Source organism: Bos javanicus, chromosome 2 (assembly GCF_032452875.1).
Source record: "Bos javanicus breed banteng chromosome 2, ARS-OSU_banteng_1.0, whole genome shotgun sequence".
NCBI lineage: Eukaryota > Metazoa > Chordata > Mammalia > Artiodactyla > Bovidae > Bos > Bos javanicus.
Genome location: NC_083869.1, coordinates 117,977,988 through 117,993,466, shown reverse-complemented (window position 1 = coordinate 117,993,466; position 15,479 = coordinate 117,977,988). Strand labels below are relative to the sequence as shown.

At 36.3% G+C, this 15,479-nt stretch overlaps 1 protein-coding gene across 26 annotated transcripts in view; it reads left to right on the top strand.

The window, feature by feature from the left end:
- TRIP12 (thyroid hormone receptor interactor 12) overlaps nucleotides 1–15,479 on the top strand; it is a 156,871-nt gene that overhangs the window by 100,650 nt on the left and 40,742 nt on the right. For 12 of the 26 annotated variants that reach the window (XM_061387190.1, XM_061387179.1, XM_061387165.1 and 9 more), the window contains 10 exons: nucleotides 30–178; nucleotides 5,673–5,708; nucleotides 5,792–5,887; nucleotides 6,974–7,066; nucleotides 7,259–7,420; nucleotides 8,510–8,578; nucleotides 8,671–8,836; nucleotides 11,580–11,697; nucleotides 11,813–11,972; nucleotides 13,778–13,931. In XM_061387190.1, the coding sequence (XP_061243174.1) occupies nucleotides 30–178; nucleotides 5,673–5,708; nucleotides 5,792–5,887; nucleotides 6,974–7,066; nucleotides 7,259–7,420; nucleotides 8,510–8,578; nucleotides 8,671–8,836; nucleotides 11,580–11,697; nucleotides 11,813–11,972; nucleotides 13,778–13,931 (1,203 nt within the window). The remainder of the gene's footprint in view (nucleotides 1–29; nucleotides 179–5,672; nucleotides 5,709–5,791; nucleotides 5,888–6,973; nucleotides 7,067–7,258; nucleotides 7,421–8,509; nucleotides 8,579–8,670; nucleotides 8,837–11,579; nucleotides 11,698–11,812; nucleotides 11,973–13,777; nucleotides 13,932–15,479) is intronic. The other 14 variants (XM_061387343.1, XM_061387324.1, XM_061387297.1 and 11 more) reach the window with 3 other exon arrangements.

Below are 15,479 nucleotides of genomic sequence, written 5' to 3'. Positions count from 1 at the left end.
AAAAGTAGTGATTTTATTTCTGTGTGCAGGTTCTAAGGCCCAGCAGCTTCTGCAAGGACTACAAGCAAGCGACGAAAGCCAGCAGCTCCAAGCCGTTATTGAGATGTGTCAGTTACTGGTTATGGGGAATGAGGAGACGCTGGGAGGGTTTCCTGTCAAGAGTGTAGTTCCAGCTTTGGTAAGAGAATTTTCCCCTCATTTTATCCCACTCATGCCCTGAGTGCTGCTCTTATTTTTATAAAAGCATGATCATTGTCATTAGGAACTTTAGAATATAATAGAACTAAGAGTAGAGTGTAGCTTATCCTTTTATTTCAGGCCTATAGAGATTGTGCATGACTTAATGATGAATGACTAAAATTTCTAAACCATCTCTTGGTGAATAGTTACCTTATCTTTGATACCTAAATGATCCATGTAGTTTTCCATTTTAAGTGATTATCCCCTTTAGGTGGTAACTTGACTTACTATGCCAAAATTCACATGCTTTTTTTCTTTTAAACTCATGATTCATGGGACAATAACAAAACAGCTCACTTGTGGGTTGTCTTTGTAGGCAGTCAATACTTCCTGCTTGATAGTTGTGTGCATGGCCATGCAGTCCAGCCAGAAGAAGACCAAATGGATTCTCCAGCTTAAAAAAGGGGGTTATGTTAAATAGAAATAGGAGAAACAAAACAACAGTACTCAGCAATAGAAAAACGAGTTAAAAAAATGATTTTCAACACAGTTATGAGTTGATGTTTAGAATTTTTTAACATCTTAATCCCTTACGCTTTTTAATGTGAAAACAAAAAGAGAAATTGCCATTAGTAAGTGTGTAGGCCCTTGAACATGATAAGTCTTTTAAGTAGTGCCTTGGTAATATTCACAATGCAAGATTAAAGAAATTGATTATAATTTAAGATTAAAATTAAATCTGAATAAAATCAAGACAAGATTAACATAGACATGAATATATTCATAGCATATATTACATTGCAAGTTAAAATAAATATCATTTAAGTCTTTGTTTGCACATCTAGTAAAGTTGAGAAAAATGGAACCAGGATTGGAGTATCAGATTGTCTCGTGGAGAGCCAGTTGAATACAGGATGATACAGTCTTGGTTCTGCTTGTTGGCTGGCTCTGCTCTAGCAGAGAGTAGTGAAGGATAGAGCAGTCTCTCTTCCTGTGCAGACCTCCTGCTAACAGAAGCTGGCTCTCAAGCCTACCTGTGCCATCCCACAGGCTTGCATATTAATATTTTTTAACATTTCATGAAAGTGATATTATCCTTTGTATTCTGACATTCACCTATGTTTATATGCATGCTCAAGTTATTGATTTCTTCAACAGCTGTCTTTTAGGACCTCAATTAACTTCCTTGTTTGTTTTTGTTCATTTAAAAATAAACAGTAATAAAGAACTAGGTTACCATGTAGCAATACTATCTCTTTTAAACTGCAGCTTTTAGTTAAATAAAGAAGCTGTTAAATCTGGACCAAAACATTAACAAAATCTAGTTCTTCTTTTTTTTTTTTTTTTTTTGCTACTGATTAGGCTTTCAGTAAGTGAAAATTCTTCCTAGTTTCTGGAAATTAGCTGATTGTTGATCCCAGTTTTCTCTTTTGAACTTTTATCTTTTTTGTTTATCTTTAAATGCACTTGAGAAGAAAATTGTGAAGGGGTATGTTGGTACATAACCAATAGTCTGGATTTTTGGAGTCCCAGCTAAAATTACCTCTTTGATGTATTCCCCCCAAAATTAAGCTAAATGACATTTACCTGATTGATATTACTAAAATCACTGTCATCTTTTCTAAAAATTCACATAGCATAAGGGAATTTCTTATATGGCTATAGACTCTTTAAAGGGTCAGAATGCAGTTCTTTCAAAAAGTATGAAGCTTAAAAACTGGATTTCTAGGACCTCTGATTTATTTAGTTTTTTTTTTTAAGAGTTTAGATTTTATTTTATTTATTATTTTTTTTTATACTGCCCCTACTTTGTTTTTTTTTTTTTTGACAGCTTTAATTTTTCAGCACTTTATTTTTTTTTTTATTTGATACATTTAACGCCTTTTATTGCCATACCTCATTTTACTGTGCTTTGCTTTAGTGAGCTTTATAGATACATGTTTTTTTTTTTTTTTTTCCTTGTTAATTTTCTGTTTAGTTGATCTATCCATAAGTGTGAGTGGGGTATTAAAGTCTCCCACTATTATTGTGTTATTGTTAATTTCTCCTTTCATACTTGTTAGGATTTGTCTTACATACTGCGGTGCTCCCATGTTGGGTGGATATATATTTATAATTGTTATATCTTCTTCTTGGATTGATCCTTTGATCATTATGTAGTGACCTTCTTTGTCTCTTTTCACAGCCTTTGTTTTAAAGTCTAATTTATCTGATACGAGTATTGTGACTCCTGCTTTCTTTTGGTCCCAATTTGCATGGAAAATCTTTTTCCAGCCCTTCACTTTCAGTCTGTATGTGTCCCCTGTTTTGAGGTGGGTCTCTTGTAGACAACATATGTAGGGGTCTTGTTTTTGTATCCATTCAGCCAGTCTTTGTCTTTTGGTTGGGGCATTCAACCCATTTACATTTAAGGTAATTACTAATAAGTATGATCCCGTTGCCATTTACTTTATTGTTTTGGGTTCGAGTTTATACACCATTTTTGTGTTTCCTGTCTAGAGAATATCCTTTAGTATTTGTTGGAGAGCTGGTTTGGTGGTGCAGAATTCTCTCAGCTTTTGCTTGTCTGAAAAGCTTTTGATTTCTCCTTCATACTTGAATGAGATCCTTGCTGGGTACAATAATCTGGGCTGTAGGTTATTTTCTTTCATCATAAAGGAACAGGATAAATGCCCACCAAACCAAACAAAAGAGGAAGAGATAGGGAATCTACCAGATAAAGAATTCCAAATAATGATAGTGAAATTGATCCAAAATCTTGAAATTAAAATGGAATCACAGATAAATAGCCTGGAGACAAGGATTGAGAAGATGCAAGAAAGGTTTAACAAGGACCTAGAAGAAATAAAAAAGAGTCAACATATAATGAATAATGCTATAAATGAAATTAAAAACACTCTGGAGCCAACAAATAGTAGAATAACAGAGGCAGAAGATAGGATTAGTGAATTAGAAGATAGAATGGTAGAAATAAATGAATCAGAGAGGATAAAAGAAAAACGAATTAAATGAGGACAATCTCAGAGACCTCCAGACAATATTAAACGCTACAACATTCGAATCATAGGGGTTCCAGAAGAAGAAGACAAAAAGAAAGACCATGAGAAAATACTTGAGGAGATAATAGTTGAAAACTTCCCTAAAATGGGGAAGGAAATAATCACCCAAGTCCAAGAAACCCAGAGAGTCCCAAACAGGATAAACCCAAGGAGAAACACCCCAAGACACATATTAATTAAATTAACAAAGATCAAACACAAAGAACAAATATTAAAAGCAGCAAGGGAAAAACAACAAATAACATACAAGGGAATTCCCATAAGGATAACAGCTGATCTTTCAATAGAAACTCTTCAAGCCAGGAGGGAATGGCAAGACATACTTAAAATGATGAAAGAAAATAACCTACAGCCCAGATTATAGTTCTTCTTAATTTGCTGGTTATTGATTGGATTCGAGTACTTAGTGGACCTGTGCAAGTCAGCTCATGCTATTAGTAGTGAGTTGTCCAGATTTGTCCTTCATAACAGTTGAATGTTACAAACATATATCCATCAATCACCATACACTTGTATGACCATAAACAGTCATTTTGGTGAAGAATCTATTTCCAGCAGTTCTCAAATGTGGTCTTAAAAGGGTCAATTCAGTCGCTCAGTCGTATCCGACTCTTTGCAACCCTATGAATTGCAGCAGGCCAGGCCTCCCTGTCCATCACCATCTCCCGGAGTTCACTGAAACTCACATCCATCGAGTCGGTGATGCCATCCAGCCATCTCATCCTCTATCGTCCCCTTCTCCTCCTGCCCCCAATCCCTCCCAGCATCAGAGTCTTTTCCAATGAGTCAACTCTTCGCATGAGGTGGCCAAAGTATTGGAGTTTCAGCTTTAGCATCATTCCTTCCAAAGAACACCCAGGGCTGATCTCCTTTAGAATGGACTGGTTGGATCTCCTTGCAGTCCAAGGGACTCTCAAGAGTCTTCTCCAACACCACAGTTCAAAAGCACCAATTCTTCGGCACTCAGCTTTCTTCACAGTCCAACTCTCACATCCATACATGACCACTGGAAAAACCATAGCCTTGACTAGACAGACCTTTGTTGGCAAAGTAGTCTCTGCTTTTGAATACGCTATCTAGGTTGGTCATAACTTTCCTTCCAAGGAGTAAGCGTCTTTTAATTTCATGGCTGCAGTCACCATCTGCAGTGATTTTGGAGCCCAGAAAAATAAAGTCTGACACTGTTTCCACTGTTTTCCCATCTATTTCCCGTGAAGTGATGGGACCAGATGCCATGATCTTTGTTTTCTGCATGTTGAGCTTTAAGCCAACTTTTTCACTCTCCTCTTTCACTTTCATCAAGAGGCTTTTTAGTTCCTCTTCACTTTCTTCTATAAGGGTGGTGTCATCTACAAGGTTCATTCCCCCTTAAAGAATTGGAGAACTTACTGTTCTATCTGTTAACATAAGAATTCCTTTCAATTTAGAGTAGATGTTTTTTGTGAGTGATTTATAGGTGATATGAGACAGAGTGTGCATGCTCGCATGTGTTTGTGGGTTTATGTGGTATATTTAATAGAAATAGTTATCAAGACCTATCATATATAGATATAATTACCCAGCATAATTCAGAGCTGAGAAGAATTCATATTAAATGAATATTATGTTAGAATATCTGATGTCTGTTATTATAATCATGTATTTAATTGGTACTTTACAGCTTAAATTTGACACATTTAAACTTTTCCATTGAACTGCAATGATTGCTTCCCCAAGTAGGAAGTTTCTTTGGTAGCTTTTACTACTTAAAGAAGATGGAGTGTGTGTATCTGTAGCAGTTTTGCTTGCCCTTTTTTGAAAAACACAGTTGGAAACTGCTTAAGGTCTTTTCCACAAGAAAAACTAAAATTAGATCTGATGTTTGGACTAATTCGTGTGTTTTTGAAATAATTACATTGAATTTTAATTAGTGCCTAATTCGCTTTTCATGTGATCAATATTGTGTTCAAATTCTATACTGTTGTGTATTTTACAGCTGAATTAAGTGGTGCTTAGCTCAACTTTTAGAGAAGCTGATCTATAAGAGTTTAAGCTATGATACTGAATCTGTACTGATAGTTAATTTAACAAATTTCTGTAGGCTTCTGGTCCATTTATTTGTGTACTAAGTACTTGCTGACAGATAAGTCCTCAGTGATGTTTTCATGGGCTTCTGAAACGGGAGACAGTGTTACTAGGAGGGTTGGTTGTAAGCAACCTGAATGCTGACCCCAATCATGAGGTGATGATTATCCCTTGTCAGAGCTTCAGTGTACGAGTCATGCCGTCCTAAGCATAAGCATTTCTTGTGTATGCATGCTAGGTTTTAACTTGAGGTTATTTTTTTTATGGTAAAGTTCATGAGTCATACTGTTCTATTTCAGTTGAAATAGAAGAAATACTTCTAGGATTTTAAGAATATAGCTTCTAATACTTTGAAATCTTTTTAAACAGATAACATTGCTGCAGATGGAACATAATTTTGATATTGTAAGTATGTGCTATGTTTTAAAAGACTCACTCCGAACTTATTTTTTTTTGTTTTTATTGAGTGAACATGGCTTCTTTTGTAGATGAACCATGCTTGTCGAGCCTTAACATACATGATGGAAGCACTTCCTCGATCATCGGCTGTGGTAGTTGATGCAATTCCTGTCTTTTTAGAAAAGGTAATCCTACTTTTGCCTAACTGTTTGAAAGCAGGCATAGAGGAGTCAATGGACCTCCTGACTACTGAATTCTAAAGTTGTATATCAGATTGTAAGGCCACATTAAAAGACACATTTTAGCATCCATTATCTAACTAAAGTATATTTTTTAGCCAAGATTCCAGAAAAATGTTTTGTGTTTAGCAGATCGTAGTTTAAAGCTGATGCTAATAAGCATTTGTGTTATATCATCCCAGTGTTAAAATTTTTAATAATGGCAGTTATTGCACTAGTGTAAAAATCTTTCAGAGAAGAACTTAAAGCACTTGATTAAAAATGATTTCATTGTTTCTAGAAAACATCCCAGTGAGGTTGATAGCTATTTATACCCTCATTTTACAGCTGAGGAGGCTGAGCCAGACAAAATGCCTTGCTCAAGGTCATAAAGTGAGGCAGTGGAGAAAGGAAATTTTTTCATATGGTCTGTGGTAGGTTGTTTTTGGTCTGTTTTAAGGACCTTTTTCTTTTTAATGCACAATAAAATTTGCATTATCTGAAAACCTTGAAATATGCTAAAAACTGTAAAACTTGATTTTTAAAATTTATTCCATAAACCAACCCGTTTATTTTAAATCTGAAGATTTAAAGTTATATAATTGAATTTAGTTTATTCTTTAAAACATATTTTTCAACATCTTATAAAGTGGTTGGAAGGAAGCTATATTGCCAATATGCTATAGCTTACATGCATAAGTCACTGGTTTCCTGTGGTGGGTTTCAGGTTAGAAACAGTATTGTTTAGTCGCTAAATCATGTCCAACTCTTTGCGACCCCATAAACTGTAGCCTGCCAGGCTCCTCTGTCCATGAGATTCCCCAGGTAAGAGTACTGGAGTGGGTTGCCATTCCCTTCTCCAGGAATCTTCCCGACCTAGGGATCATACCTGTTATCTCTTGCATTGGCAGACAGATTCTTTACCACTGTGCCACCAGGGACGCATAGAGGCAGTATAGATTGATGAAAATTAAAGATGTTTATTCCCATAGAAGATGAGTAGCAAGTAGAGCACTTGAATGATAACCTTGTTCCTTATTTGTATGTTCCCAGCTGCAAGTTATTCAGTGTATTGATGTGGCCGAGCAGGCCTTGACGGCCTTGGAGATGTTATCACGTAGACACAGTAAAGCCATTCTCCAGGCGGTAAGTGTTGTTACCAAAGGACTATTTCCTTTAATGTTGAATTTTAGATCCATATTTGTATTAGCTCCTAGATTGCAGCCTCTGTAAGGTTCCCATGCTGTTTCCAAAGTGATGTGCTAGATTTTTTCTTTCTTTTCATAATTGCTGATAAAAGAGTACTTCTTCGCTTTTAACAGTTTTCCTATATTTTAGGGTGGTTTGGCAGACTGCTTGCTGTATCTAGAGTTCTTCAGCATAAATGCCCAAAGAAACGCGCTAGCAATTGCAGCCAATTGCTGCCAGAGTATCACGCCAGATGAATTTCATTTTGTGGCGGATTCCCTCCCATTGCTTACCCAAAGGCTAACCCACCAGGTAAAATGCAAACCTATCTTATGCGGCATAAAACATGTTTATTAAATTTTTTTAAAATGCCATTTTCACCTGGAATCTTAAATCTTCCAACTGGGTATGTAAATTGGAAATGTTCTGATCTTTGTCTTTTCCTGTTAACTAGTCATAGACCATATTAGGTTATTTTATGAAATTTCAATGGATTTACCCAAATGACAAGGTATCAACTATTTTGACTTTAGGGGTAAATTTATTATTTCAGCAGACACTTGAGTGTTTCCTATGTAATATGATGAGAATTTGCTTTTATAAAGATCACCCTTTCCTGAAAGCTGTTGAGTTAGGCAGAGAGGACCAGAGAGGGTATGGATTAAGATCAGAGAAGAAATGAGACTATGTATGTTCCACATAAAAATGAAATAAGAAATGTAGATTGCAGCTGTCTGGGACTGGCAAAGAACAGGAGCAGCTCTAGAGGAGAAGGCATCAGTGGGCCTGGTGTACTATATGATAAGCAGAGCTCATGTAGCCTCTCTTGCAGGACAGATGAGCCAAGTTTGAAGGTTGTAGAGAAATATAATTTTCTTGTAATGTTTCAAAGTGTTGTTATTGCTAAAGAGATTTTAAGAGATTTGGCTTTTAAGTCATCTTTATAAAATATGCTTAAAAGCATCTCAGGGAAAATTAGATACATAAAACATACAGACATACCTCAGAGATAGTGTGGATTTGGTTCCAACCACTGCAATAAAGCAAAAGATCACAATAAAGGGCATCACAAGAATGTTTTAAAAGTTTCTACTTATAAGGCTGTTTAAAATGATAGGATGTTTATTTTTATTATAGTTTTTGTTTAGGTATTGAAATTGTAGAAGCACAAAAGTTGGGTTTTTTTTGATATAACTTGCTTTTTATTTGTTGAGGTCTTATAGGAAGTACAGATTTTATCAGTATGATTTCCCTTTGTATTAAAATCATGACTTTACTGATTGCTTGCTTAGGTTCACAGCATTTTCAAAACTCACATCTTTGAAGAATTTGGGGTTAGGATAGTGAAAATGTTTTATATTAACAAACTTTATTTTCCTTTATTTAAAAAAAAACAAACAGGACAAAAAGTCAGTAGAAAGCACTTGCCTTTGTTTTGCACGTCTAGTGGACAACTTCCAACATGAGGAGGTAAGCATTTAGTCTGTTGATATTCTCATGAAGTTGTTAAACTGCTAACTCAGAATGTAACAGTTTTTTTTTTTTTCCTTGTGTTTCTGCAGAATTTACTCCAGCAGGTTGCTTCCAAAGATCTGCTAACAAATGTTCAACAACTGTTGGTAGTAACTCCACCAATTTTAAGTTCTGGGATGTTTATAATGGTGGTTCGCATGTTTTCTCTGATGTGTTCCAATTGTCCAACTTTAGCAGTTCAACTTATGAAGCAAAGTAAGCGCTATTTTATTATTCTGTTTTAAACAAGAAAAATTGTGTGTGTTTAACCTCTGTTGATAAGTAGAGTCAACATAAGCAAGTAGAAATCACTAATATGTAGGCACTGGATAGTAAAGGAAGAAAAATGTTACTGTGTAGTAAATCTGGGTGTGACAATATAGTAATGCTTTCTCCATACAGTTTTCAAAGTATATAGTGTATTAAAACTTTACTATTGGAGGGCTAAGGTCATTGCTTTCTATACAGTCAGTTAAGTAATGATGCTTCCTGGGGTCACAAGAGTCAGACACGACTTAGTGACTCAACAGCAGTGATGCTTCATTAGGAGAATTCTGAGTTTATGTTACCAATAACTGCTTCTCTTCTGCTTACAGGTAGTCCTTTTGCCTACATTAGATTTTCCAGCATTTTATGATTCCAGAATGCCTTCTCCCTCAAAATATTTACATAGATGAATGGCTTTGATCTTTGCTGGTTTAACATTTCTAAGCCCTTCTCAACCTTACCCTGTGCAGAATATTAACATTTTATCACCACTGCTATTACAGTCTCTAGTGGGCTTCCCAGGTGGCTCAGTGGTAAAGAATCTGCTTTCCATTGCAGATGTGGTTCTATTCCTAGGTCAGGAAGATCCCCTGGAGTAAGAAATGGTAACCCACTCCAGTATTCTTGTCTATGAAATCCCATGAACAGAGGAACCTGGTGGGCTGGCTATACAGTCCATGGTGTCACAAAGAGTCAGACACAACTGAGTGAGTGCACACATGTGTACACACACACACCCCTGAACACACACACACACTGCTGTTGCAGTTGCCCGTTACTGTCTTTACTTTAGATTTCACAAGTTAATGTCAGAAGACTGTGGGTTTCAGAGAACATCTGTATATTTTGATTATTGCTAGTAGAGCATTGATCACTTCTGTATGAAACACTCATAATTGTGTGTAGTTGTATATCCATAATTTTGCTTTCTGAGAATATTATCTTGGGAGTCAGTGATGACATTCACTGACAAACAGTCTTTGTACCTCTGCCTCAGGTAGATTATTAAGCGGTATAATAGTACTTTTCTTGTTGGGGAGGGAGGATGGGAAACTCAGGTTTAAATTTAGTCACATTAGTTGTGAATTTTAGCACATGGCACAGTTCTTTGTAGAAAAATAGTGTTGCTGAGGTGATTTATTGAAGACATAAAGCATTTTGTCATTCCTAAACTTAGTATTCCAGAGAACACTGTTTTGCTTATGCCCTGAACAAAGTCCTCTCTGCCAAGATAAGTTTGGGGAAGATCTTTTTTTTTTTTTTTGAGTAGTCATAATGTACTTTCCTAATTAAAATTCCTAGAAGTCCCTTGAATTTTGGTTTCCCGAAGTTTGCACATAGATTATCTCTTGTTACCATATGGCACAGCATTTTTCCTATATCCTGGTTTGGGAAATTGCTATCTAAGTTTTGTTTTTGTTTTTAATGTTCTGGAATTACCTCGTTTGCATATTTTAGGAAGTTTGCCACATATTCATCATATAGAAGCCACTAGACTTACATTGTCTTTCTCCCTCAGTAACACAAAGGAAACACGAACCTATCTTGTTCTATTTTTTTTCAATCTCTGATCTTTTTTTTCTTTTTAAGTTACTATTACACCATTGCCATATATTCCTGTTTCTTAAGAAAGTTGGCAAAATGAATTTTTCAAAAATTTTTAAAGATTTAATCACTACTTGTGAAATTTCTATGAGGCAGAGATTTAACTATTCATAACTCCTCTAACCAAATTGAGGCTTCCCTGGTGGCTCAGAAGGTAAAGCATCTGCCTGCAATGTGGGAGATCCAGGTTCAGTCCCTGGGTTTGGAAGATCCCCTGGAGAAAGAAATGGCAACCCACTTTAGTACTCTTGCCTGGAAAATACCATGGATGGAGGAGCCTGTTAGGCTATAGTCCGTGGAGTCACAAAGATTCGGACACAACTGAGCAACTTCACTTTCTTTCTGCCCGAATTAATGATGAGTACTTTCTTAACAGTAGAATACTGATTACTGGCAGGACATTTCAGTGAAATATTTATACATGTTTTGTATGTGCATATAGAACCATATGCCACAACCAACAGAGACACAGCCTTGTCTTTAGGTCCTGGTTGTTAGAATGATCAAAACCTTGGCAACTGGGAACATGTTCCACTCACTGTGTCAATGCATTAGACAAGTTTTCACCCCAGTTCTTCTATAAACTGAGATCTTCTGGGAATGGAAGTTTGTGGTAGAGGATATTTTCTTGATTTTTAAAGGTAGTTGGCATGCTTACTGTCATTTAAGTAAAGGTTTTCCTTATGACAAAATGGCAAGATTCAGATGCTTTTAATCGCTGTGTTTTATTCTATTGGCCACACGATTTCAGTATATTATATTTGAATTGAAGAAAATACACAGATATATGTGAATCAAGGATAAAATGTTTAGTGCACTTATTCTGCAAACTCTGTGCTCCTTAAGGAAAGTAATACAAGATTCTTAAAGTCTCTGCAGTGAACTTATGACTTAAGTCCTCAAAAGGAAATTGTTTAAATCTTCATAGTTTTTTTTAAGGTTTTAATTCCAAATTATTTTCACCTATCTTGAATGGTATGGCCAAACAGGAAAATACTTTTGTTTTTCCCCTTGGGAATGATTGCCTTTTAAATATGGCAATACAAGTAGTTTCATAGGCTTTGGCTTTTCATTGTTGGCTTTACAGACATTGCAGAAACGCTTCACTTTCTCCTGTGTGGTGCCTCCAATGGAAGTTGTCAGGAGCAGATTGATCTTGTTCCACGAAGTCCTCAAGAACTGTATGAACTGACATCTCTGATTTGGTAAAGATTGGGCCAATGGTTAATAATAACTGGAGGGCATTTTGCTTTAGAGACCTGGTATTTACTGACAGCTTAGAAAGCTACTTATTAAAATAATTGCACCTTTCATTTTCAGTGAACTTATGCCATGTTTACCAAAGGAAGGCATTTTTGCAGTTGATACCATGCTGAAGAAAGGCAATGCACAGAACACGGATGGGGCCATATGGCAGTGGCGGGATGACCGGGGCCTCTGGCACCCCTATAACAGGATAGACAGCCGGATCATTGAGGTAGTAGTTTCCTCGTACCGTTTAAATATGTCTTCTTTGGATGGAGTGTGGGTGTAGGGCTGGAGTCGGGACGGGGCATGTGGACGTAAATGTGCTTAGCGTGGAATTAACTCACGATTCTCTCATTTTGTCTCCTGAGAACAAGGTCCTCATTTCTGTTGAGGTCAGAAAACATGATGTTCTAGTCCTGCTTCTGCTACTCACTACCTGATTGACTTGGAGCAAGTAATTTAAGTTCTTTGTTCCATGGTTTCCTCGTTTCTAAAAGGAAACGCGGGAGGAGTTAGGCTACATGTCTCAAAAGTTCCTTCAGTCTCCTATCCAGAAGAAATCTCTCAAAAGCAAAGATTACATACAAGTGGCTGCTTTTCAGTATTTTTTAAAAGAGCAAAAATATAGAAAGAATTTAAATATCTAGCTCTAGGTGAATAAGTAAATTGTGGTATACACCTAAGCTTCTATGTAGTACAGACCTTACTGGGATAAAGTTTAATTACTTACAATGTGATATGCTATAAATGAAAACAAAATTATGTGATCCATGGAAACTCAGCAAAAGAAAAGAATAATAGCAAAGGAAAGAAATGTACCACAATATTTATAGTGATTTTTCTGTGGAGGTTTTATGTGTGATTTTATTCTTATTTCCATACTTCAATATTAAATTTGCATTGAAATACTTCAGAACTTTCTCAGGTCAGGAAAATTTTTGCCCTTATTTAGGAAGCATTGGTCACTGCTTTATTTGAGATGCCATGCATCATTTACTAATGTTTTCATCTATAAGATACTCAAGTATTAATATATTTTCTAATTTCAGCCTGTGTAATTAGAATGTTTTAGGACATTTACACATAGACTTTTTTTCTTTAAGTTATCTTCCACTAGTTTCTAAAAATGAATGTTTGGAAAACTTTGGAAACACTAATTTATGTTATGAAATCAAATTCTTATGACAGTATCTAAACTCAGGACCAGTTGTTCTGAGAAAGTCAGAGGTGACTAGTCTTTTGTAATTGTTAGCCTTACTTTATGAGCTGGTTGTGGTCTCTAATGCTGAGCATTCTTCTTTTTAGCATTTTCCCAGTAATTGGATTTTCCCTGTTAGGTTACTCTCTGGTATTTTCTGAGAATCCTGACTTCCATTCAACCAAGGAATTCCATAAAAATGTATATTTTGTCACTTCTTTAGGCTGTCTAAAATCCACCAGTGTTAACTACATTGTCTCATTTGAGATACATACTGTGTAATGCTTGCCACCTCTTGGGATTACTTTTTCTACTTCCAGTTGTGTCCCTTTCAATCTTAGGGCATCATTGCAATGTGAAAGTCTTTTTTTTTTTTTGATGACCTAAGGATAATTTTGTAGGATCATTTTGTTTAAAGGAGGATCTTGATTGGCTCCTAGGAATCCATGATGTAAATAATATTTTAACCTAAGAATAAGGTACCAAAAGTTATACCAAAGGATAACTGATTTTTTTCTGTCAGCAGTGTCTTCAAGGCCTTTTTAACACAAATAGTATCTTCTCTGTGTCAGCGATCCTGCATGACTGGATTTTACCTGTATTTGTCTCAGGGGACCTAATGGTCCTGGGGGTGTATATATATATTTAATTAAAAATGGTTTGTTGATTGAGTAAGTTTTGTCATATCCACACTATTAAAACTTCCACATTCTGTTACTTACTGTCTGAAACCTGATGAAACAAATATGTAAGTTAGCATTTATGGAGGTCCCCACTGTGTCTTGAGTTAATAAGTTTCTCCATGTTTATATTCAAGGTTTCTCTCTCTTTGCTCTCAGGCAGCCCATCAGGTCGGTGAGGATGAGATAAGCTTGTCCACTCTGGGACGAGTTTATACTATTGATTTTAATTCTATGCAGCAAATCAATGAGGACACGGGAACAGCACGTGCCATTCAGAGAAAACCTAACCCCTTAGCCAATACTAACACTAGTAAGTACCTTTTGAAGTCAAAAGTAGTACCATGTTGTCTAGTGAATAGTGTTTGCAATAACATTTAGTTGTTTTATTGAGTGTTTTTTTATTATATTGAGGTAGTTGCATGGTAGGAAATAGTTCTTTTTGTTGTTGTTTTATCATGTGCTTTAATCGGTAAATCAGCCAACATAGCTTGACTGGTATCTTCCCCCAAGATTTTCCTACTTTTGTCATTTGCAATGTCCTGGACTCTAGTCAGAATTGTCCTGTGCGTTTTTCTCCGCTTTCAGTTTTATTGAGATATAATTGACACAGCAATGTGTGAATTTAAGATGTACCACATAATAGTTTGACTCACGTAGATCCTGAAATGATTACCACATTAGTTGGTTAGAGTAAACATCCATCTTCTCATATAGATACAAATTAAAGAAAGAGAAAAAAAGATAATTTGGGTGGTAAGAAATTCTTAGCTTTCTCATATAATATCAGCAGTGTTAATTATTTTTGTCATGTTGTACATTACATCCCTAGTATTTATTTATCTTGTAACTTTCTGACTGCCTTCATCCAGTCCCCCACCCCTTCCCCCAGTAATACTATGTTGAGTTTGGTATAGTGGACTTACAACACTGTGTTAGTTCCTGTTACACAACATAGTGAATTCAGTACCTCATACATTTCAAAATAATCCCCACGCTCAGTCTACTTATGATGTCACCAAAAGTATTACATAGTTATTGACTGTATTCCCCATGTTGTACATTTCATACTTGTGACTCATTTATTCTTCAACTGGAAGTTTGTATCCCTTAATCTTCCTCACTTGTTTCTTTTTTCCCTCCAACCCATTCCCCACCCTCCACCCCACCACCCCCCCTGCCCAGCAGTCACTAATTAGTTCTCTTCAGCCCAGGCAGTTTTTAAAATCTGATCTTTTTATTCCTGTTTTACATTTAGATCCAGTCACACCCCATCAGATCAGTTCTTTCTAATCTTTTGTTTTATACTTTCGCATCAAAATTCTCTTTAATTCATGAGAATTTTTTTACCCTCAAGTTTCTGTCATTTGTTCCTTTCTGGAGGGCTTTTAGTTCAGTGCTTTTGTAGTTCTAGCCCAGAGTATAAAGGTCAGCATACTTTTAAGCTTTGCAGGCCACGCAGTCTGTATTCAGCGCTGCTCTTGTAGCCCCTACACAGCCATGCACAGTATGTAAACAAATGTAAGTGGTTGTGTTTCAGTAAAATTTATTTACAAAAATCAGTGGTGAGGTAGGTTAGGCCTTCGAACCATACGTTGCCAACCCCTGTTCTAGAGCTTTTCATCTGTTACCTTTCTCCTACACTTTACTCCCTTTAAGCCCAGTGACCGGTCATCTTTTTCCAATTTCTTGCTGTATGTCTACTGTGCTTAGTCACTTAGTCATGTCTGACTCTTTGCGAGTCCATGGACTATATATAGCCTGCCAGACTCCTTTGTCCATGGGGATTCTCCAGGCAAGAACACTGGAGTGGGTTGCCGTGCCCTCTTCCAGTGATCGAACCCAGGTTTCCCACATTGCA